Here is a 25333-nt window from a genome sequence, read left to right on the forward strand (position 1 = left end):
CTCCATGGATGAGATTTATCTCATTATGAGCCAGAGATGTCGCTGTCCTTGATGGGAGGGGGTAAATTTGCTTTCTAAACTTGAAACATGCCAAAACAATGGAGTTTGTCCTTACAGGTGGGAGTTATCCCACTTTAGATGTCTACAGCATAGATGCTCATATCTCAGCAAGTCATGCTGGGTTCCTTTAATAGTCAAGGAAGAGGAACAGACACTTTGGGAAGGTATAATCTCATGTGATTCTCTCTCTCTTCTGTCTCTCATCTCCCAACTGATCTTTTGCTCTGTCTGTCTGCTTCCTGATGCTTGACTTAGTTTCTGTAGGCCCAGATCAAAAAGATTCAGAGGAAATCCTAAAAGTCCATTTCGATGTCTGAAGCGTATTTCATATAGACAATGAATTGCACACAACTTTCAAAAACATAGGACTGAATGGAGTCTCCTCAGTTAGAGTCCAGTCAAGGACAACCATGTTGTGTAAAACTTCGTATAGATTCGCCAAGCTCTATGGATAGATCAGTGAGGCTTCTTAATACTCCTACTGGGAGGCTGCTCCAAAACTTTATTCCTTTGATCCTGGTAAATGACTTTTTTTCCTTTCTAATTTCCAGCCAGTATTTATTCATGCTTGGTTTATGTCCATTTGTTCTCATGCCAGCATCATTCTTTTCAGCTTAAATAGCTGTTTTCCCTTCTCTCTGTTTATCTGTTTCATGCATTTGTGGAAAACTGTCATAGTCTTTTCAGCCTTTGCTGTGCTAGGGTAGGCAAATCAAGCTCATCTCATTTCCTCAGATGCAGAAGGCGCTCCAGTCCTAATTATATCAGCCATTTTCTGCCACTCCAGATTTCCCCTTTCCTATCTATGCCTAGGAGATCAGAGCACATGCAGCTCCATATGAGCTCTTAATTTTTAATTTATATTACTTTTTCCTTATACTTGTTGGACAGTCCTCATGTGAGACATTTAAAGATCATTTGCTTTTGTCAGTCTCAGAGCAAGTGATCAATCACTGCAGTGTCTTTTCTGTCTAATAATGTTGGATCTTTGCTTTTGAGATCTTTGTTCCAAATATTATGAAATGCAAAATACAATTGAAACAAAAAAGAAAAAAAAACAACTATAAAATGAAATCCCTCTTTTCCCTCTGAGTTTTCATCATGTGAAACTTCATAGGCCTGTTTTAAACGATTTCCAGGATTCAGACCTGCTCCTACATAGCTTGGAACCAAACCCTGGAGACGTTTTATCTTTAGCTTATAGTATAAATTTATAAAGACTATCTTCCCATTGCAGAAAATAGGAGTTTGCTCCAGGAATTAAACACTACTTGCTGTGTTCACAGTCTGGGTGACTGTGGTATCCAGTAACCAGGTAACCTAGTGATATCCAGCCCTTCATCTCTCATCCTTCTACAGTGCTGTCTTCAAGTTCTCATCACTCAACTCTTTTTGCTTCTCACTGCCCTCCTGTCCAGGTCCATAGCACCTTTGCAAGGAGTTTCCTGCTCAGCCACTGCAACTGCAGACTAGAAAAGAATTTTATAGGGTGGGTTATAAAGAGTCCAAGCAGTAATAACATGATGTGTGGTCAGTGATGATGCATCATCCAGGCTCTAATGCAACAATGCGGAATACGTATAAAGCGAGATTTCGTCAGAGCTTTTTCATCTAGACAAATTTTGGCAGATTTATAAAGAGAAGGAAAATGTTCTGTCTCGACCATCAGGATGATCCCATCCAAACTGAATTTATCTGCTCCTAAGTGGGATTACCTTCATAGCTAAGTAATTTTAGTATGTTATTTTAAAAAGTAATACACTTCTTCCTCTCTCGTTCTCCAAACCAGCCAAATGCTTTCAGCTTGTACTGAAAGTAATGGAACAGATGCATAAAATAGCTCTCACATGGGAAAAAAATGATATTAAATGGTTAAAAGTTTGGCACTGTTGTAAGTAACTGAAGGCAGGATACTAAAATGGAGAATTTCAAGTAGCTTTGCCCATAAATAGCTCTTCTGTAGTATATAAATACTAATCCATTATATAAATACCAAAATACACACACGCAAACACAAGTGTGCTCACACATACACGCAGATGTTATAGGCCCCTAAACACACAGAATTCACATTTTAGAAGACTGAAATGCAACAAGTATATTTGTAAATGAAAAATTTATTTAAGATCCTTTTAAAGGACTTTTCTTTACCACCTTAGTTCCTTTTTCAATTCGGTCCATGTAAATCTGTCACTTCTTAGGAAAAGAATCCTAGAAAAGATGTTAAGTTCACAAAGAAACAATTCTGTAGTTAAAAGGCTTTTCTGAATGTCATGTCCCCAGTGCAGGACACACGATGACAGGGTATGCTCTGCCTGCTGACTCAGCACTTCCTTGGGCAGCCTCTCATGCATCAGATGTTACAGTCAGCCAGATGTTACAATGACATATACCTGTTCGCCATCCTGTTGTAACCCTTTAGGTCAGGGTACGTCTGTGTTGTTTGCACAGTTTCACAAACAAGCCTGTCTTGCAAAGCTGAGGGCCTGAAGAAACTCAGACTGTGTGGCAGAATTGAAAACACACATATAAATCGAGAGGACTTTCAAACAGGGCTCAGGAAGACTGAATTGTCTTCCTGGTATAATCAGTCCTGCTGAGTGACCTTGACAGTCACTTCAGTCCCTTGTACTTCAGTTTCCTAAACTGTAAAGTGTGGCTTACATTTCTGACTGCTCCTCGGTAAAGATTTTTGAGCTCTGCGGGTATTGCAAAAAGCCCCCAGAACTGTATAAGCTAAGTGACCTCCCTTACACCACTGCTTACTGTGGAAATTACTCTGCTATTTTCTTGGGGATGGGAGGCGAGGGGAAGGAGAGAAAATATGGAATTCTTGGTGAAAGGTCATCAGATGAGAGAATCAAACCCTAGTGGACCACCTGGGAGCTTGGTGTTCATCCTCCGTAAGCTCTATCACCTATAAAAGAAACTGCTACCTCTGTACTGTGCTCTCTCTCTAGTCAGTGGGGAGAAATGCGTGTTTCCATAGTGTGCTTAAACTCATCACTGTGGGCATCTAGCATTCACAAGGGGATTTGTGCCATGGGACAAGCTTTTTTGCTGCTGACTACAGAGAAAGTTGAAGGTATCTCCATTATAGATGAATTATTACTGAATGAGATGAATCCCACCTAAATGCCACCCAAATTGACTACTGTAAAGAAACTAGATGTTCTCCAAATATTTTCTAATGCAAGAAGTGCCTTCGCCTTCCAGACAGCTTTGGCAAGATATCAGTCTGAGGTCTCAATATTGCTGAAAGACAGCTACTTTATCTCACTATTGGGAACTTGAATTCCACATGCAGCTTAGGTAACCCCAAATCTTGCTCTTACAAAGCAAATGTTTTGAGAAACTCGGAGGGTAGGGTGGGTTTTTACAACCAGTGAGGCAGGGAAATCTCATTGCCTCCATGAAGCTCACCATTCCCTCAGTCCAAGTGAGGCTGTGCTGTGAGAACCTCCTGGGAGACAGCAGCCCACTGAGTGATCGCTACCGTCCTCATACCGAATTGGGGCAGTTCACTCCAGGTGGGAAGACACCAAATGGGACTGGAGAAATAAAGTGAAGGCAAAGGGAAAAAACTGTTTAATTAGCCTTTTTCCAGGCTGTGCCGCTTCATCTTTCCAATGTGTTTGAATATGTGGCTGTTTGCCTTGCAGAGGGATGCCCTGGCTTGTGTAATGGCAACGGCAGATGCACTCTGGACATGAACGGCTGGCACTGTGTCTGCCAGCTGGGCTGGAGAGGAGCGGGCTGTGATACTTCCATGGAGACGGCATGCGGCGATGGCAAAGACAACGATGGAGGTAGGACATGAACACATGTGATGTGTCAGGCTTTGCAGAGCCTGTAAACCTTTCACGGTGATCAGTCAGCTGGGCTTGATTTTGCAGGGCAGATTGTTTTTTGACAGCTGGTGAAGAACAGACAGTGAAGTCTGCCAGGCTGAGTCAGCCAGAGCAGATTTGAATTCAAACAAAATGGATTTGGACTTGGGGTGCCAGGGCTGAAGGCAGAGGTTTGTTTATCCTCAGATCAAGTCTGTATACCAGAGAGCAGGCAGAGTCTATGCACTCGTCCTCTCTCTCCACCCCAGCTGAGTGTTTCAACAGTGACATGATAGGACCACCTCAGACAGCAAACACCCCTGACTGTTTGAACTTTGGCCTCACTGCCTGAGGTTTTCATCAAGGCTCTCGGGTAGGTCACTACTGAATTGAGATGGATGTTTTGTAGAAACTTAGAGGTTTTGGTGACTGATCCCCATGCCCACAAGCCATCCAATCCCTCTCAAACCATGTTTTATTGATTACAGTTCTATATGTAATGATGTCAGGCATGTGAATAATAGTCCTGCATAATGCAAACTTAATATTCGCAGTTATCTCATTACAAAGGAAACCCTGGTGCAGTGTGGAGGTTTGAATTAGAGGGCAGGAGATGAGATATTAAATTTAAGGCATAAGGGAGACTGCATAATTTGTTTTGTTGTCACTCATCGAAAAGCTTTGTAAACCACAAGTCTGGGCCAGGACCCAGACTGTGAAGTGGAGACTGCATTTTGCAATCCTCTGTTTTATCATATTCACAAGCACAGTACAGTTTAAAAAATACATAAAAATAGCCATGACTGTGATTATCTACTTCACAGCAACTAGGATTCTGATTGAATATTTAAAATACTTCTGCACATCTGGCATGGCAAATGGACCAAATTATCCCTTTAGAAAAGATGGAAAATTTGGAGAACTATACAAAGAGTAAAGACCACAAAACAAAGGTCGCTTTTTGCCTCACATGAAGCTGAATATCACAGTGCTAATCTTTCCTATTTACAGCTGGCAGAGGGCAGCAATAAAGTTTATCACATCAGTTATGTAAAAATATGTTAAATAGAGCCAAGGTAATCCTAGTTTCCATGGAAAAAGTAACCAACAAAAGCATTGTAAAGTTTTTAGAAAGAGAGAGAGAGGGGAGAAGGAGTAATCCAGCCTAACATACGCGGTAGACCACATCTGCATAACATTAAAAAAAAAGCATGACTAGACTCTGAGCAGGTTGATGAAACACCATTTCCTTTTATCTCCTGGTACAAGGTGCTAATCTTGTAACTTAGTTACCCTCACCTTGAAACAAGCCGTTTGTCACCTTGCTAGCCTGCAGGACAGCAGATGTAGACAGAAGAGACAAAAGGCATCAACATGTTTACAAGCTAATGCACATCGGCTGCTAGCTTGCATTTGGTGTACTCATGTGGAGCAGTGGTGGTCACAGCTAGAGCAAAGCAACTGATAGGTTGTAGCATATTGTCGTGTGACAGCTTATTCCTGTGTCAGAGCCCAGAAATGAGTGTTGACTTTACCCTTGGTACACAAAATAAAATACATGTACGTGATGTGCATTACGGTTACAGATAATCTGTCATACACATTGCTATTCCTTTGATTTTGCTACTGAGGATTGATTTTACTGCTAAGGACTTTCCTCAGCTGGGAAGTGGAACAGGTATATATTTACATTCTCGAGTTGTTTTTTATACGTGTTTATGGACCATTTGTGCTGTATTTGTGGGCTTAAATCTAGAATTTCAACCTCTGAGATGTATGGGCATCAACAGTGGTGAAGCACTTATACTTCTGAGTCCAGGTTTCTTGTTTACAAACATTTGAATAAGGTTACATGGACTGGTAAAGAAAGGCTGATTCTGGACGTGTTTCCTAGTTGTCATGTTGATTCCTGTAGCAAGAGATCTGGAAACATTTGAAGAGCATCCATAGAGTAATTTAGGTTGGAAGGGACCTCCAGCAGTTCTCTCATTCAACCCCTTGCTCAAAGAATGTTTGATTATATCAGGTTGCTCAGGTTTGTTCCAGTCAACTCTTGAACACCTCCAAGGATAGAGATTCCACCTCTCTGGGACAATCTGCTCCAGCGGATGACCATCCTTATAGTAAATGTTTTTCTCATAATATCTAATCATAGTTTTCTCTGTCTGTGTCCCAGCTTAATGTCTTGTTGCCTTTTGTCCAGCACCATCTGAGAAATCCTAGAGTACTCATCTGGCTCCTGGCTTCCCCTTCACAGTAACTTAGACCTGTAGTAGAGCATATCTAGATGTTCCATGTGTGGCAGCTGCCTTCGGATTTCTCAGATGTCCAAAGCAAGTCAAATGACACTAAGCACCTGTGTTTAGGAAGCAGAACTGAGCCCATATTCAATGCAGCCACTTTGTTACCACAAGCACAATACCTTGGGAAATGTTTTGATTCAAAGCAGTAGGCCCGCACAACCTCTTGAAAGAGCAGGTAGTATGTGTATAAACACTTAACGGCTTATCCCTCTTTTGGGTTGTATGACAGATTCTGCATTAATGAATGCTCGGAACAGGCCAAAGGTGGTTTATACGACTGTTCACCATAAAGTATTTCAGAGCTATTGCTGAATTTTTCTTCATATGCACGTGAATCTAGACAAAGGAGATGGCAGTCCTTTCATGACGCTTTGGAAGTCAAACATGTGAGCTGGTCACCATGGGTACCATCAGCAGAGAGAAACAGATTAAGGGAATCATCTCTCTGAGCTGTGTCAGATATTACCTCATAGGTGCCTACTTTTGGTTGGTGACCACTGCCTGTCAAATTACTTTCAGCTGACAGCAGCCTCTCTCAAAGCTGAGACACCTCGGTGGGGCTATTCATGCTAGAGGGGGCTTCAGCCTGCTTGAGGTCATGAGAAGCAGGTTCCCATGCTGTGGTATCATGTGTCTGCTAATCAAGATTCCTGCAGCCAGAAATTCCTTGGGATAATGGGAACCAAAGTCATAGTATTTTTCATCAGATCCCAGTTTAATCATACCCTGAAGGAGATGAGTACCAAGTTGCGGGATGTGTTTGCCTCTTAAACCTGGAGGCTGTTCAGCTAAACAATAACAAGCTAAGCAAAAGTCAAACAGAGAAACTTGGTGAAATGTAATCTTTCGGTTCAGGTTAGAAAAAAAGGTGTCTGAGAGAGCAGTCTCCTCTCCACACACAAGTGTCATTTGTCAAAGATAGCACTTAGGCTTCACACCCAGTCCACTTTATTTAAACTTGTAAACACGAAGCCCATCAGCTTAAAAGGATTTGTAGCAAGTAACTGAGAGCAGGTGGTCATCCAGCATCAGTCAAGGGAAAACAGCACAGACACAGAGCTTTAACAACTTGAGTAAAAACCTACGATTTTGCACAGTTGACCTAAGAGGCCACCTGTATTACAACAAATGGGAGGTGTTTCCTTAAAACAAGCTAAGGAAAGTGATTCTTGCTTCTCTTTGGCAGAAAATAACCTCTCTAATTCATGGCTAGAAATACTCACAACCTGAGAGTAGCCCTGTCTCACCCCACACTGAGTGCTCTGTCATATGCTTGAAGAATAAGAAGTTTGAAGGTTTAAAAGACCAGTGAAATTACCTTCTGTGACAAGTCTTAGAAATAGAGTATTTGGCAAAGCCTTGAGAAGACACTGATATTCCATGGGCTAAATATGGGCCCAATTGCATCTGTGGACTCCTCTGTTAGAAACAGAGTCCACAGGAAAAATGGAGGGAGAGAGGAAAGCTTATTCTTCAGTCTCACAGGTATACTACTGTGTAGCAAAGCTGTGTTAAACATATTTGTTCAGGAGAAAGGAAGCAGGAAAGATGTGAACCAGTTGGAGCAGGTCCAGAGGAGGGCACAAAAATCATCCGAAGAGTGGAAAACCTCTCCTATAAGGGAAGGCTGGGAGAGTTGGGGTTGTTCAGCCCAGAGAAGAGAATGCTCTGGGAAGACGCTATTTCGGCCTTTTGGTACTTAAAGGGGCTTACAAGAAAGATGGAGACAGACTAACTAGTGGGACCTGTTGCCACAGGATAAGGGATAATGATTTTAAACTGAAAGAGGATAGATTGAGACTAGATATTAGGAGGAAATTCTACATTGTGAGGGTGGTGAAACACTGGCACAGGTTGCCCAGAGAGGTGGTAGATGCCCCATCCCTGGAAACATTCAAGGTCAGGTTGGATTGGGCTCTGACCAACCAGATCTGGTTGAACATGTCCCTGCTCACTGCAGTGGGGTTGGACTAGGTGACCTTTAAAGGTCCCTTCCAACCCAAACCATTCTATGATTCTATGAAATCATCTAACTTCGTGACTGTCTCCATGTTGAGAGCCAGAGAGCTGGCCAAGTCACCATTTCATTTTCTGGATACACTCCATTGTCCTGAAACCATGAAAGAATTACAGATATTAATCTAAATTCCTCTTTTGATCTAAATGTTCTGTCTGATCAACACAGTAACTTAACTTGAGGTCTTTTGTTATTTTCTGGGGCTTTTCAGAGTGGCCAGGTCTTCCAGATAGGGTAAAGCTTGTCAGTTCTTTGGGAAGTGGAACTGACTGCATCCTTCATTTCCTGGTATGAAAATTTGAGTTGCTAAACAGCTGCAGAACTCTTCTCAGACAAAGTGGATGTGCTTTATTTATGAAAGGCAATCAATGGATGAAAAATAAAATATAAATGTCCCAAATATTACATAACCCTTCGTATTAATTAGAGGTTGATGTTCAGTTGTCTTCTGGTCTCTGCTGCCTCTTCCTGATTAAAACACTTACAAAGGTTTGTGTTAGTGATTTCTTCCTATTAAAATAATACTGGTCTATTCTGATGTGTATTGCACATCATTACACAGAAGTATAGCAGCTTCATTTTTCTTACATCACCTGCTCGATGATCTTTCTTTGGGAGTGAAGAAATGAAACCGTCCTGTTCTTTTCTGCCAGAAAAGAACAGGACGTCCTGTTCTTTTCTTCTCAGCCTCTGGCCTGGACAGGCGCACACTCTCCTGGGTGGAAAACTGGTTGGATGGCCGGGCCCAGAGAGTGGTGGTAAATGGTGTGAAATCCAGCTGGAGGCCAGTGACAAGTGGGGTTCCCCAGGGCTCAGTGCTGGGTCCAGCCCTGTTCAATGTCTTCATCAATGATCTGGATGAAGGCATCGAGTGCACCCTTAGCAAGTTTGCGGACGACACTAAGCTGGGTGGAAGTGTCGATCTGCTGGAGGGTCGGGAGACTCTGCAAAGGGATCTGAACAGGCTGGACCGCTGGGCAGAGTCCAATGGCATGAGGTTTAACAAGGCCAAATGCCGGGTCCTGCACTTGGGGCACAACAACCCTATGCAGTGCTACAGACTGGGAGAAGTCTGTCTAGAAAGCTGCCTGGAGGAGAGGGACCTGGGGGTGTTGGTTGACAGCCGACTGAATATGAGCCAGCAGTGTGCCCAGGTGGCCAAGAAGGCCAATGGCATCTTGGCTTGTATCAGAAACGGCGTGACCAGCAGGTCCAGGGAGGTTATCCTCCCTCTGTACTCGGCACTGGTGAGACCGCTCCTCGAATACTGTGTTCAGTTCTGGGCCCCTCACCACAAGAAGGATGTTGAGGCTCTGGAGAGAGTCCAGAGAAGAGCAACAAAGCTGGTGAAAGGGCTGGAGAACAGGCCTTATGAGGAGCGGCTGAGAGAGCTGGGGTTGTTTAGCCTGGAGAAGAGGAGGCTGAGGGGTGACCTCATTGCTCTCTACAACTATCTGAAAGGACGTTGTAGAGAGGAGGGTGCTGGCCTCTTCTCCCAAGTGACGGGGGACAGGACAAGAGGGAATGGCCTCAAGCTCCGCCAGGGGAGGTTTAGGCTGGACATTAGGAAAAAATTCTTTACAGAAAGGGTCCTTGGGCACTGGAACAGGCTGCCCAGGGAGGTGGTTGAGTCACCTTCCCTGGAGGTGTTTAAGGCACGGGTGGACGAGGTGCTGAGGGATATGGTTTAGTGTTTGGTAGGAACGGTTGGACTCGGTGATCCGGTGGGTCTCTTCCAACCTGGTTATTCTGTGATTCTGTGATTCTGTAATTGTAGTAGTGAAGATACTGCCCCTCAGTTTATGTCTCCTTCATGACTGCTATGTGCCACGCATTTAGCCAAGCATTAGCACAGGGTTTGCAATGTACACTTGGCCCTGTGTTGCCTTTGTAAGTTCGGTCTGTGATCAACCACATGCTACACAATAGCTCCCAGGCAGAGAAATCCAATGCTTCATGTCTTGCTTGCCCCATTCAAGGATCAGGTAGTGCTTGTAGTAAGGTGGAGACTTGTGTAATGCTTTGGGACAGAAGCATTTCAAATTCTCTGGCAAGAAAAATTCTGGCACTGTGCACTGGTGTTCTTAACACTCATGTGTCCACCATCTGTCCACAACATGCCAAATCATGTGTAAAGAGAGCTGGCAGGAGCCTGCGTTGATCTTTGCAAGTATGTAGAGTTACACCTAAAGGTAGCATCAGGGTTGTAAAGAGAATTTTAAAGAATTCACGAGGACCCCGGAATGCAAACCTTTGTGTTTGCAAATGTTTGAGCTGGAGAGAAGGTGGTCGGGTGCTTGGAAATATTTGTTTTCTTTTTGCACACTGTTATGAACCTTTACTTCATGCCTGCAAAGCTTTTATAGCACGAGGAGATTGTCTTCTGGGAATGGCATGGGAGCTGTCTGCTTCCTCAAACCCATAAAAAATGATGCATTAATGTGCTTGCTACGTTTATGAAGGGAAGTGTTGAGATCTGAACACACCTGGGAAAACAACCATCGTAAATTAGCATTTACCATCACAGATAGATCCAGTCAAACAACAGGGTCATCTTGGGAGACCACAAAGCACTGCTAAAAAGATGAGAAAGTCTGCTGTACCCAAAAAGATTGGATATCTGGTATAATTTGTTATAAATCACCCAGCTTCTCTTCCTCTGTTTTATGATAGCTGTTAATCAACCTTTCCTCGAGTAAGAGAACAGAATGACCAGTTCATATTTTCAGATTTCAGCTCTTTGCTGATTCCGTGTTGGACAGTAACACTTGGGTATCACCTGCTGCCTGTTGTTAGCAATGGGGCTGTCAGGAGGGCAGTGTGAACTCATGCCTTACAGCATCCAGAAGCAGGTGTTGGTTGTGTGATTACAGAGGATGATGTGTCATGAACTGAGGATCGAGCTGTGGTTTATCTCAACACCTTGGGAGAACTCCTAATCCTTTTGACTAGTCCTTAATGAAATGCCTTTCATTAATAGTTTCAGAAAGAAACCATGGAAGTGTCCCTTCTGTTGAAAGAAAAATACCACTTTTTGCTGAAATGGGGGAAGTTACTGTTGGAAAGGAGACATTGCTGTTATATAAGATGTGACAAAAGGTAGCATGAACCATCTTGAGAAAAGACAGGCTTGGACATGCATTTCACAAGCATTTCTGAACTTGGAAAGATGCTTAAACAGAGTTTGGGCATCAACAGTGGAAGGACAGATTCAGGAAAGCTCTGCCAGATCTGCTTTAGCACCTCAGGCAAACTCTTGCCTCCTCTTTGAGGCAGAAAGTCCCCTTAGAAACCTAAAGTTTTGCCCCTGAGTGTGCTCAGGGTGCACAGAGTGCATGGCCACTTTCCTCTTGACCAGGATCTGAGAAGCACACCTATATCTGAATGAGATATCTAAGACCATTTTCCAAGCTTTACTCAGATTGCTTGAATTTCTTGGATTTGGTCAATAGAATATGTCAGGGTTTCAGCAGTAGCTTAACACTTGCAGCAGTACCAGGAAAAGCAAGAGACCCTGGTGACAAGATTATCTCAGCTGCTGAGGTGTGAACCCATTGCTCTGATAAAAATTTTCTAAGCTCTGACTCCCATTTTCTTGGAGGAATCATTTTTGAGAGGAGTATTGCCTCCTGAAGGAGGCAATTTTAAGCATGGTATTGCATGACCATTGGTCACATGAAGCAACCAATACTTTCAGCCTTGTCTGAATGCCAGTCTCTCCGCTTCTGCAAAGGGCCCTCCCATCCCTTCCTCAGCTTCATGAATTTCACTCCATCAATTGCCAGGTTTCTGTGCTGCTTTGCCGGGTGTGCGATGTGTAAGTCCCTTTGTTAAAAGCCTGTCTGGAGAAAAGAAGAAACTCATGAAGCCAGCTGCATCAACTGTATTCTCCAGAGCATTGATAAGTTGGGGAATGCTGTGAACTTGTAGATTGTAAACACATTATTATAGTTCTGGCTTGTGCCCTGCTAGTGGCAATCACCATGTGTTTTCTGTCATTTCCTCCTTCCTCTTCCATTCTTTTTTCTTTTCAGATTTTTTTTTTTTATTTTAACGAGAATGTAGCTCTGGATTAAAATGGTCTTTCTGCAGAATATTTCTGTAGTACTGACACTGCAGAACTCTGCTCCTGCACTGGAGCCCAAGAAATGCTGTAATTCAAATACATGATTACTATTACATGTGACTGTATTATTTTGAACTTACAAATATGTGCTGAGCACCTAGAGAAAGATGTGAAGGCAATTCCTTTCCCAGGCAACCGGCAACAGCCAGGATACAGTGAGTAAGGGCCTTATTCAGAAAAAAATCAGAACAGAGCAGGTGGGATAGAGCAAAGAGACTATTAGTAGCTAACAGGATCACAGTGAGTTGATAGTCACATTGCTATCGTTCCTTACATTTGTGTTTTATTTTCCGTGATTCCTTACAGTAGGGCCAAAAGCTACAGCTCTTCTGTGAAATAGGTAAAATTGTTCTATGTGTAGTGCTGGAGTAAAAACCTATTTATTCCAGAAATCCAGTTGAAATAAATTGAGTGTTGGTCCTCAGCTCCAGGCAGAGCATCACTACTTGTGTAAACCTTCATCTGCACATCATTCACATGAACAATAACTTGTGTTTTGTGCAGAAGTACTGTGGCATTCCTTTACTGTCTGCTTCACCGGAGCTTAGGCCAGAGCTGGAAAGGTAAAATGCAATTTGCACTAACACTTTCCTAGCTTTGCCTTTCAGCATCTGCATTTTAAACCTTCCCCACTGAATCTTTCACAGTAACATACCCAAAAACATCACAGGACAAGACAGTTAGTATCCCTGCAAAAAGTGATAATGTTGCCTGGTGAATGCCGCTGAAAAAAAAAAGGGAAAGATAAGAACTGGATGAGGTGAGAGACTCAATTATTTGTATAATCAGAGCATTTTGTGTTTTCATTCGCAGTGAAAATACTCCTGAAAGACAACAGGATTTTATTGTTATTTTTCTTTCTAGTTTTGCTTTGCCTAGTACAGTTTCTCACAGAGGCTCTTCCTGCTGCAGTCAGTGGCAGAAAGTCTCATGATCTTCAGCAGGGGCAATCCTTGAATTTGTCACATAGAGTCTCCCAGACTTAGCCTAATAAGACTTCTTTGGCTCACTTCCTCCTGACTGCCTGTGTTGGGGACTTCCAATGCATGTCATGGTCCACAGGATGCTCTCTGTCTACAAACAGGTCTATCTCTACCTGTGGCCTGCCTGTTCCAGCCTGACACTTGACTTGCAGCACCTGTCAAAGTCTGCTTAAACACATAATAACACCTCTGGCTGAAGTTTATTTGCATTCTGTTGTTGATGTTAGTATGACGGATTTTTATTGCAGCATCCATAACTCTGTAGAAATGTTCTGTTATTCAATCTCAGTGAGCTAAGTTGCTGCCCATTACATCAGCCAACACAATTGTAGTGCCATGAAAAGTCATAGCTAATTTGAAATTTTATTAGCTCTCCACTGATCTTGTTTACTGCAGAAGCAGTCTCTCAAAACCAGCCCTTCTCTTCCATACAAAAATCTAATTCTTGACACCTAGTTGGCACTACGTGGTGGTGGCTGAGGGTCTTGGAACCTGAGCTGCATGAGGATTAAAAGAGGAATGAGACTCCTGTGGGATTTGTGAGCGCTTTGCTGCCAGTAAGTAATGCAGCAATGCAGGGAAAGTAGCCCCATTGCTGCTGGGGAGTAATTTGTAGGATAACAGTGGCTGTCAATGTGACAATTAGGTTTTATTCTGGGGAGGGAATATGTCACACTCATCATAGTTTAGAAGTCAGCCAAAAGATCTGCCTCTTCAAATAAGCAGTGGTATTCAACAGGCACACTGTCAGTTAATGGCTGGTTGCACACCTTAGAATCTTAATCGATTCCTGGCAGAGGAGGCTTTCAGGCAAGCTAGAAAGTCTGGACATGAAGGGTTACACACAAGGAAGACAGTTACAAAAACCCCTTGGTTATTCAATGCCTGCCCTTTCCTGCCTGCTCAGGAGAAAGGCACATGTCCCATTTAGCCAGTCACCTGGCAGATGTGGTGCTTACCATGCCAACTTTGTGTCTATAATAACACACCTGAAACATGTTCAATTTATTTGTTGATTTTTTTGAGAAGAAATTGCCTTGTAGCTTGGCTCCTGCAAGTCCTTGTGGTAAACAGCAGAGATCACCTTATAGTGATCTTCCAGTGCACCTCATTTTCTGGTGGGCAAAGTGAGCAAGACACCGCCCTGCACACTGACCCCAGTAGCTCCAGATTTTCAAAACTTCTGCTTGGTTTGCATGGCTGTATTTTTTTGCCTGCTATTTAAACATACTGAAGGGCACAATTTTCAGGAACTGGTGGGTCACACACAGTGTTTGAAAGCCAAATCATTTTAGTTCATCTTAAGTTCGGCATCCAAGTGGAAGGTGGTTATGTTATTGACTAACTTGTGAAACTCCTTCTGAATCCAGTCAGCATTCAAACCTATTGTCATTATCGAAGGTAGCTGTCTGAATTTCTACAGTGATATTGTTTGAAGTCAGTTAGTAGCAATTGTTTTGCTGCTAGTATTGAGGAAATATTAAGCTTGTTAGGCCAAAGTTGTGCTCCGAGAAAGCACAGATAGCTTCAGAGTCTAATCTCTTCCATGAAACAATACTTGCATGGAGAATAGGCTGAAAATACGTTAAATATACAGGTTTTTAATGAGAACTGTGGTTGTTTTGTTGGGTTGTACTGGCACTTCAGAACCATTTGGGTCTGTAACAGATACTTTGTGAACAATAAATAAAAAGACAGTCTTAGCTGCCAAAGAGTTTACGGTCTAAGGTAGTGTTTGGAAGAGCTTGCTGATGGGACTGGTGGATTCGCAATCTTTAAAATGGGATAGAGGGTCTTTCTAAAACTAGTATTCCAAGTCCACCTACAAGAAATGAGCTTCATATAGTAATTCCAAAGTAAAACTGGTCTAGTGATAGACAGGGTACATACATTAGGAAAAAATTTTTCACAGAAAGGGTCATTGGGCACTGGAACAGGCTGCCCAGGGAGGTGGTTGAGTCACCTTTCCTGGAGGTGTTTAAGGCACGGGTGGACAAGGTGCTAAGGGGTATGGTTTAGTGTTTGATAGGAATGGTTGGACTCGATGATCCGGTGGGTCTCTTCCAACCTGGTGATTCTATGATTCTATATTGTCTGATCAAAATGGACTTGGTCCCTTAAACATTACTGTTAGTTGAATAAATTGGAGCTGCTTTATCCTAAATGGAAAAAAAAAGAATATTCTGTGCTGATCCTATTTGTTTTCCTTCATGTCTATCCCTCTCTGAAGAGATTAAGACAGGGCTCACAAGTTGACCTCCAGAGGTCCCATCCAGCCTTACTTAGTCTATGATTACATAAGTCTTAGTGAAAGATCCCATTGATCACATTGTTTACCAGATGTGGCAATGTCTTGCCAGTGGCTCAGTGGCTTCACAAAAGCAGTGATTTGATTCACCCTATGGTAACTCCAAGATTGCAAAAGGTATTTATGTAATGGCTTTATACAAAGGAGGTGTGACTAGACAGTTTTGTTTTTGCAGGATGGCCAGGCTGAGCATTGACACGTATGTCTATATAGGATGTAGTAAATGTCTCAAAGATATAAAAACACTTATTATATGGAAACAATGGGGAACATAAGAAATTATTTAAAATCTGTCTCAGTGACAAATCTCCACATTATTTGTTAATTGAAAGGCATTCCTGACTGAAACTTTCTGAAGGGGTCCCTTGGAACTGGTTTCTGTACCCAGTCTTATTCAGCATTTTCATCATTGTCTGAAATAAATCTTCAGGTCACCTAAAGCTTAATATGGTGGTAGATAACATACCCAGATCATTTTGACACAGAGTGAGCTGACTTATATCACTACAAGGCCACAATCAAACAAAATGTGTCTTAATGCAGGAAAATGCAAGATAATACCCCTGGGAGCAAAGAAAGCATGTTATACTTTTGGGTTGGAAGACTCTTGAAAAGCAATTACTCAGAACAAGATTTAGAGGTCACTGGAGATAATTGTCTCAACATGAGTTCTCAGTGCGAGGCTGTTGCTAAAAGGCTACTGCGAACTCTGGAAGTGTAAAACCCCAAAAGCTGGGAAGTGGTCTCTCTTCTGTACACGATATTGCTGACACAGTTCTGTGTCCAGTGTTGGTGCTTACACGAAACAACAGATAAGAAATTGCTGGAAAGAGATCAAAGCTGGAAAACAAACCTTAAGATGGCAAGTTTAATCTTGCTTAGCTGTTCAGAGAAAAGGTTTGGAATGGATTGTTGCTCTGTGTAGAGGGACTTGTACTTGGAAAAGACATCTGAGTATGCAGGGCAGAAAGAAATGTTGGTAACCTTGCCAACAAAGGCAAAATAAGTTCCAGCGGTGGGATATTGGAGTTGCACAAATTCAACCGTGAAATAAGATGCATTTTCCTAACAGTAATTAAGCATTTTAATATCTTACCAGAGGAAGTGGTGGACTCACTGTAATCAACTGTTTTTGATATATGAGATATCTTTCTAAAAGACAGGCTTTAATTCTGTTTGCAGGAGGGTGGAGGGGAGGATGAGGGACAAAAATTGAATCGCCTGTGTGTGTACGAGGTCAGACAAGCTGATCATAGTAGCCCTGATCTTAAAGCATATGAATTACTGTAATCCCTCTACACAGGACTTTCAGCCTTGTGTGCAAAATAATTTGTGGAACACATTTGCTCTCCAGTCTGATGTGCCGTTGTCATGCTGTGGCTCTATGTAGACTAAGGAAGAGGCCAGTTTTTAAAACCAAGAGCTGTATAACCATGGCAATAACTGAGAACTTACTGTGTTGCCTATCTGTGCTCTGAAGCTCCTGTAGTTAGGAGTCCATACACAGAGCATGCGTTTCAGTGGCTTTGCTGCTGCAAAACTTTGTGTGCAGAAGCCACTGATCCCATGTTAACCGCCTCTGTTACTTCTCTTTGAAACTTTTGGAGTGAATTCTAACGAATATTCACCTTTATGCTTTATGGATTTCAAAGGTGTGTTATATTATAGCTTCATATTGTGCTGTGATAGACCTTGCTGTATTTTCCTTTGCTGCTGCTCCTGGCTTCCCACAATTATTTTTGTCTATCTGGACCATTAAGGCATTTATTTTGGTCTGTTTTTATTTTCTGTTAACCCATGCAGGTCCCTGAATGCCTTGCTTTTCATGGCTAGGGAGCTTCTTCCAAATGCCACTGTATCCTTACTCTTCTGATGGATCCAATGAGAGATCTCAGATGAGAAGTCATAGTTGTCTACAATTTCATTCTATCTCCTTCTAATTCACTATAGGGCACTACTTGGATCACAAAGAAAACCACAAGAAAAAAATATTCAGATGGAGACATCACTATTTATAACACAATTTTTAATTTAACTCTTGCTGTTCTCTGTTTCAGACAAAAATGACCTTTACATTTTCAAAGCTAAAGAAATGCTCTGCCTTGAAACTGCTGTTGATTTTAGAAGGACCTGAGTTGCTAAACCTCATTTCAGCTCTTGAGAACCTTAAGGGCTTTAAGATATCAGTGACAACCCCAACTTATTCCATACTAGCCTGAAACACATTAGTTGAAGGGCTTATCTGCAGATGAGTCCTCGGCATTCCAACCTATATGAAACATTGTTATGTGCATCTGTTTTTCAACCTTTTATCTACTGTTTCCTGCAAAGATCACATTTCCTTGCTGTCTTGCAGCTTTAGGTCCCAAAACACTTTTCTGATCCCTGGAATAAAGACAGGGTAACGAGGAGATATGATACAGCTGGTTTGTTGTCCACTCAGCAGAGTGTATGTGCCTTAGAATACATTATTAATTTGTGGAAGAAAATGATATCTTGCCTTGCTTAGAACTGTAGTCAATATAATAATAGGGCTGGTTTGTTGTTTCTTTTCCTTTTTTTTTTTTTTATATCTATGCAAGTCCATATTCAGTGAATCATCTCTAAAACTCCATTTGAGATTTGACCTTCCAGAATCCCACTGCCCTAATCATCTGCAGCAAGTCATTTTTTTAATGGGCAAATAAAATTTAATTAGTTCTTTTTCATTATCACTAGTCATCAAGAGAAAAGGAAGATGAGTAAGTTTTGTGCCTAAGCTGATAAATTTTTGTGGCAATTTTGCAAAGAGTTACAAAGATGTAGAGATATCAGAACAGACAGAGGTAAGGATAATGGATGGGATTTTCAGAAGTACTTCTGCTAATCTAATGCAGCTCCCATTATCATTAATGGCAGGCGCAGAGCACTTGTGAAAATGACTCTGTGTGTGTGTGTGTCTGTGTGTGTCTGTGTGTCTACATGGAGCAGATATTCATTGCGCTTTGATCTACATATAGACTGGAAGCTCTGGGAACACTGAACAGACTTTTTGTTGAATTTTCTGTGTTTGTGTAACCACATGACATGATGTTGCCAGTGATGTTCTCTGACACTAAAATCTTCCAGGAGTGGAACAGGTATAACTCAACAGAATCTAAGTCCATGATGTGTAAGCCATCATAAGTACTACAGCAATAATAATCAAGCAGATTCTCATCCTTTTTATTTTACAGCAAATCCAAAGTAATGCCAATAACATTAGTGAAAGGATATCAAATTCATACTGGTAGAACTGGGATGAAACAGAAGTTCACAGTCTGTAACAATGACAGACTGTCTTGGTTTAATTTACTGTTTCTTTGAAATAAAAAATGCTTTATCCTGACAACTCCAAATCTCATACCACTTCAGGAAAGACCTGCCTCTGAGGACAGTTTTGGTATCCAAACACATGCATTTCTTGCCTCTGTGCTGAAATCATAGTACGATGATAGCTGTAAAGGTGATTCCTCTGCTACACAGAGCTTCCAGCAGCTACACTGAGACCAACTACTCATATCACATGGTTCTCTGAACAGCCTTCACGTGGTGACAATTTTCATTCACTATCAAACTGTCTTGCTTGAACTGATGAGTTGGGTATGAAGGGTTCCAAATCCCATTGCCCCAGAACAAAAACATCCAGTTCCCTTATCTGATTTAAAGATCCATCTCTACTACATACTAGCAACTTTTATTTCAAAATGTGATGCTTCATCAAATCTCTTCTGAGCATTTTTTTATGTTTCCTTTCCTGTTATTGCTTTTTGCAATGAACAGCGGCATCTCAAAATGAACTACAGAATGCTGCTATTGTGGTGGGAGAGGAAGTAGTACGGTCGGTGCATTTGATGACTTGACAGATATGCAAGCGCTCATTTTACTACACTACGCTTGGCAAGCTTTTCTCATGTGTGCACTCTGCTATTATTGTTGTTACTATTAATTTAGTGATGCTGAAAGTACAAGATTTATATCCTGAGAGTTTAAGATTATCTGTTACTCTGTGTCTGCATAGAAGAAATGTGACAAAGGCCAAAGAGATCAAACTTCCCAGCAAAATCTACCTTACTTTCTCATCTGCAGAACCTAGCTAGAATCTTTAGTGGGTTGCATGGATAGATCTCTCTGTAGCCATGGTAGATACCATGATTTTATTCACTATTTAATCCTTCTGAAAGCTACCGTGATACCTTTGGTATAATGCAATGTGCCTGTGATTTGTGCAGGGAACAGGACCAGTGTACAAAAGTAGTTTGTATATTTACAGGAAAGAAAACACCTTTTAGGGCTCTGGAGTTATCTGAGTGACTGAGGTGTGAAATGGCATATCCCAGAATTAACCTCAAAGATGCTTATTTTAGGGTCTAATCTCATGTGTATGTGTGTGTTTTCATAACTTACATATTAATGCATATTAATGTTACATGTTAATGCATCTTTGAGGTTCTTTATTGGGGATTTAAGGAAACGTGGCTTACTCTCTATGTAGGTGTAAATTCACGTTCTCCTGTTCTATGCCCCGTGACGTCTACAGCACTCCATGTTACCATTGTTCTTAAAACTTCCTTACCCTTCTGCAGATGGCCTGGTGGATTGCATGGACCCAGACTGCTGCTTGCAGCCACTGTGCCACGTCAGTGCTCTGTGCCTGGGCTCCCCAGACCCCCTGGATATCATCCAGGAGACACAAGCCCCCATCTCCCAGCAAAGCTTGCATTCATTCTACGATCGAATCAAGTTCCTGATCGGCAAGGACAGCACTCACGTCATCCCAGGAGACAATCCATTTGAAGGAGGGTAAGTGAATTTTGGTTTTGGTTCAGTAAGAGGTAAAGTGTAAGCTACTTGGCCGTTTTAAGATATGGAATGGCAGCAAGATGCAGAACATGGAAACTGTCTAAGGAAGTAGATATCTGAAGATTTTTGTAGCTGAAGCAATTCCGCTGTCTCCTCATCTGCAATGTCCTGCCGGCCAATAACACAAGATGCTGCTCTCTCAACACATATGGGCAGTTGCATCTTTCCCGCCTTCTGTTATTTCAAGAAGTGAAAGCCATCCATTCCGCAGGGCTTTTCTAGTTCATGTGACTGACATTTTCCACAAGTATTTCATGAACAACCATGGTGGACTTTCTTCCATTGACAGAGCCAAAAGAGAGAGAAACTAAAATAGTATTTACAATCTGTAGTGTGACTACTAGAGACCTCAAAGAACTGAAGAAAATCTTAGAGTCTAGGGAGGGTTATTAGAGTGATTTCCAATATAAGCATATAGTTTAATATAGATTGGTTTGGTTTTTTTGAGATGTTCTTTATCACTACAGCCATCATCAAGAAGCAGGAACCTGCAAAGAAATTTTACGCAATTCACTTTTGTGACTGCATCTCAGCCATTTGTTTAAGCACATACCTGGCTGTCTGGGGTGATCAACTCTTTAAAATCTTGTGTTTATAGCAAGACACTGTAATACATATCCCAGAATGTCAGAATCTTGGATCATTCAATGTCTGCCCTGAATGTTGCCTTTCAGAACAGGAGGTGATTCTCAACACTTAGGTTTAGATTTCTGTGAACATTAACTGCCTATTTTCAGCTTTCCCACGCGCGTCAGTGCATAGGTTGGTACTGAAAATATACAACTCTCACATTTGCATGAGTATTTATTTCAACACTTGCATCTCATCTGGCCTCTCAGGCCCTTCTGGGTCTGACCTAATGCTCTCCATGCAGGTACATTGCCACTCAGATGCATTGTGTACCACCTTCCATGTGACCATCTCTGGTGGTCTACTGACTGACCTCAGACAGGAACCACTTAGAAGCACGCTGATGTCAGGGAGTTGGCCTGATGCGATAGTTTCCCTGATTTGTCTCACTGTCAAGCCCTTCAGTATCCATGAAAACTGACAGCAGTGGGTCAGGTAAAGGACAAACACTCATTATGTCACAAACAGTTGTACTTCATCAGTGTTCTGAAGATTGCAGGTTCTGAAAACTGAACAGTCCAGACTCTGGACTAGATGTAGCGCAGTGAATTTCCTTTTGTCAGTTGTTGTGATTTGTTGCTGTAAAATCAGCCTTCAGAATATATGATAAAATAGATTATAGTCACAATTTCATTTTTTTTATATATTTGGGGTTACAGTTCCTCAGTTGAGCTCACAGCCAGTAGCCTTTCCACAGAGGACTCTGTTATCAGGTCCATGTGTATCTGTTCTGATAGCTAGAGAGTTTTGGTAGGCAAATGTTTGTCTTTAATGAACTTTTCTGTATGACTAAAGAACTATAGGACTCTTCATACGTGTGTGATAAAAAAAAATTGCAACTTCTCTTTAAAGGCTGCTTGCATTCAGCAGGACACAGAGATGGGGAAAATAATGGGAATTTCTCATTTACGTGGTGAATTTGTTTCTGAGAGAGCCAGCAGAGCACCAGCATAAAGACTGACATTTAGGGCCACCTAAACTCCTGCGGGAGTTACATGCATTTTACAGTTCTGATGGTAATCTCTGTGTAGGAAGGCATTATCAACTATCTGTAGACATCCCGCTAAAGAAAGATTTGGGATTCAAATGGATCACCTGCTGGCAGAAGTGTTTATCTGGCATATAGATTGGTAGAGTGAGGGAATGCAAAGGTTCAAATCAATAGGAAGGGTTTTAATGATTGCTTTTCATTAACTGCAGTGGAACTAATAAATGGGGCTCCTTGTTCAATTTAAGTTAATTTGAAGAATTATACAGAGATAGCGATGATTTATGAGGTTGCCATTCTCAGAATATCAGCAGAGGTTGTGTATCACTAAATATGGTCTACGGATACATCACCGCAAGCTGTGATTGTGTTGCATCTCTCAAGTTAAGTATCTTGGCTCATCGCAAGTGCAGTTGCAAATAACAGTGAAGGACATCAACAGAAGGTGTATTTTGCTCCAAGACAACACCACAGCACACATTCCAGGCTTATCAGTCTGTTGAGTTGCTGAAATGCCATTACTCTTTGAGAATCTTAAAAGATATTGTGTGTTCCTGTTAATTCTCAAAGATCCTATAGATCTGGAAAAGCTCAACCATTGCAAGTGTTTTCTGCTTACTTGGTTTCTCTCTGTAATTTCAGTTGTCTGTTTTCACCACCTAGAAAGCTGAAACAGCTGCCTCTTGTTTCCCTGGACAGTGACTGCTCCATGGAGGACCACAGGCTGGGACCCTCTGGGACTCACTTAGTCTGGGCAAATGAAACTAACTGTGTTTGCATGCATGGATATGCCCTTTCTTCAGCAGCATTCTTGCTCCATTTGCTTTTACAACAGACAGGTGATAATAGCCCTCTTATCCATGGAACTGCTCAGTGTTTCCATGAAGATCACAGCAGCAGCTGGGGTCCAGATGAACCATTTTCTTCTCTCCTTCCAGCTGATGGCTCAAAAACTTGCCCACTTGTACAACAGGAGGGAGGGCAGGAAATGTTTTTGTTCTGATGGAAAGCTCCAGTATCCTGCCTTAGGATGACCCTCTCCTTTCCATTGCTGGGCTGTGATTCATGAAGCTATAGATCAGGTCTGTAGATTGCTGGGCTAAGGAAGTCCTATGTCTTTCTGTCCCAATGTTATCACCTTCATGGTTTAGTGTTGTATTTGGATCCATGCTACTTGCTGTGAGGAGTCCAATAAGCAGCCAACACAGGGTGATATGGAATCTGTCGTGGTTGTTTGATGTCCTGCAGAGACACCTATGGCACAGGCATCCTCATCATTCAGGTCAGGGATTTCAGGAACCACAGCCTACTCCTTAGTGCTCTGCCAGGTCATGGCTGGCTGTTTATCACCCCTGGGGAACCACAGCACATTCACATTTCTGTGTGGCCTGTGCAGAAGTGGCAGCAGTGCAAAACAGATGACTGAATACCTCTGCAATATATTTCCTAGGCTTCAGAAACACAACTTAGCTACCCTTTAGAGAGAATAGCAGTGCACATCACCTAATGGATACAAATAAATGAATGCCTCATGACAGCTAGCCTTTGAGTGAATTTATTATTGAATTACATTCCAGCTTTTTAAGAACAAGCTGAGCTGACAAGCTCTCTCAGCACTGCAGAAGAAAAAGAAAGACAATGATAAATTACTCTGATGGATAAAGGTAAAGACCTTGTCTCTTCGAAAATACCAGCAATTATATATTATTCATGTTCAGAAGGAAAAAATAGTCATTGCCCATATTGAAATGAGTGTTTATGATGATGAAGCAAGTAGCTAAATTAAATTCTGAATGCACAGAATGTCTTTTCACATCATTTTGATGAACAGTTAACAAGTACTCTTCTGCTACTTGATCGTTCTTGTATTGATTTTGAAACCACTTACTCTTGCTGTTTGCTTTGTATTTCTAAGCCATTTTTAGTTGTCCATCACCATAAGGAGCAGTGCAAGATGCAGTGGTGTCAAGCTGTTGACTTTCAAGTAGGACACCTGATATATTTGCTCTCTCTTGAGGGACAGTGTCAGAAAACTGCAAGAACAGGTTAAAGTCCTGATCCACGGAGTCGTGTATGTTAAGTATTGGCATAGGATTAAAGTCTTCAGAAAGACATGTACAAAATTGCCATTTTCTGTCAAGACTATTCAAAAGAAATCAGGTGATTTTTAAGTAGGTGTGTTTTATACCCCTTCTTTTTGGGATGGTTTGTCATATCTATTTTCTGCCAGCAGTATTAACCCATCCCAATTACACGGGCTGCTAGAAATAACCAGCTGAGTTATAAAGACACATCAGAGAGCAGGCTCTGGTATTAAATGCATGAGTAGTCCCTTATTGTCCTCAGGTCAGTAGTCTAAGTACAAAAAGTAGTAAGTTTTCATGGTTTAAAATTATGATCAGAATTAAATTTGCACATTTCTTTTTCCACTACTGAGTGACAAGGTATCTGTAAACATGTGACTCCACTCTTTGTGTCCCAGGCTATATAACGTACCTTATTGATCCAGCTGAGGACGGTTACAAAGATACGGTTAGATGCCAAGATAGACAGGTATGCTATAAATCCATTTTACTATAAATAAGTAAATGGATAGGTTTTATTATCGCAGTTAAACTGCATCAATCCCAAACGCCATCAAAACCACAACTCTGAGTATCAATCATGGCCAAACAAAAAGTAAGAGAAAAGAGGAGGATCAAAATGCTTTCAAAATGTTTTGGTAGTAGTCCATTTGACTCAATCCTGAGTGATTTTGAAGAATATTAGAATGATATCTTAGTGTCCCTGATGGAAGACGTTCAAAGCACCTTCTCTTTTCCTCTTGCCCATTTCTTCCTGCATCTGGAGGGCTGCAGTTCTCCCCAGCAGATCTACCTGAGCTTCCTTCACAGAGAAATCAAAGTGCTCTGTCATTTCTGTACTGTTCCCTCAAGACAGTGTGATTTTGATTCAGCAAATTAAGAAACACTTCTTTTCTAGATAAAGATGGTTAGAAGGCAAAAAGCTCAAACTCATCAGGTGTAGCTTTCTGCTGATGATTTCTTCAGAGTTGGCTGGTCCAGCCCGTGTCTTTGGCCCAGCTCCAGCAAGACATGACTCCTTTTGGCTGGCAGCAAAATACTGTGGGTCAGGTGCACCCACTGAACTGCAGACACACCAAAAGTGATGCAGCAGCTCAGGGAGAGCAGCAGCTCTGCAGGTTAG

The 25333-nt window shown here is 41.8% G+C and overlaps 1 protein-coding gene across 6 annotated transcripts in view; it reads left to right on the forward strand.

Annotated features, from left to right (window-relative positions):
* The window catches only part of TENM4 (teneurin transmembrane protein 4), a 373803-nt gene that overhangs the window by 254531 nt on the left and 93939 nt on the right, over positions 1-25333 (forward strand). For all 6 annotated transcript variants that reach the window (XM_069883272.1, XM_069883268.1, XM_069883269.1 and 3 more), the window contains 2 exons: positions 3723-3869; positions 20232-20448. In XM_069883272.1, the coding sequence (XP_069739373.1) occupies positions 3723-3869; positions 20232-20448 (364 nt within the window). The remainder of the gene's footprint in view (positions 1-3722; positions 3870-20231; positions 20449-25333) is intronic.

The sequence above is a fragment of the Phaenicophaeus curvirostris genome, chromosome 1 (assembly GCF_032191515.1).
Source record: "Phaenicophaeus curvirostris isolate KB17595 chromosome 1, BPBGC_Pcur_1.0, whole genome shotgun sequence".
Classification (NCBI taxonomy): domain Eukaryota; kingdom Metazoa; phylum Chordata; class Aves; order Cuculiformes; family Cuculidae; genus Phaenicophaeus; species Phaenicophaeus curvirostris.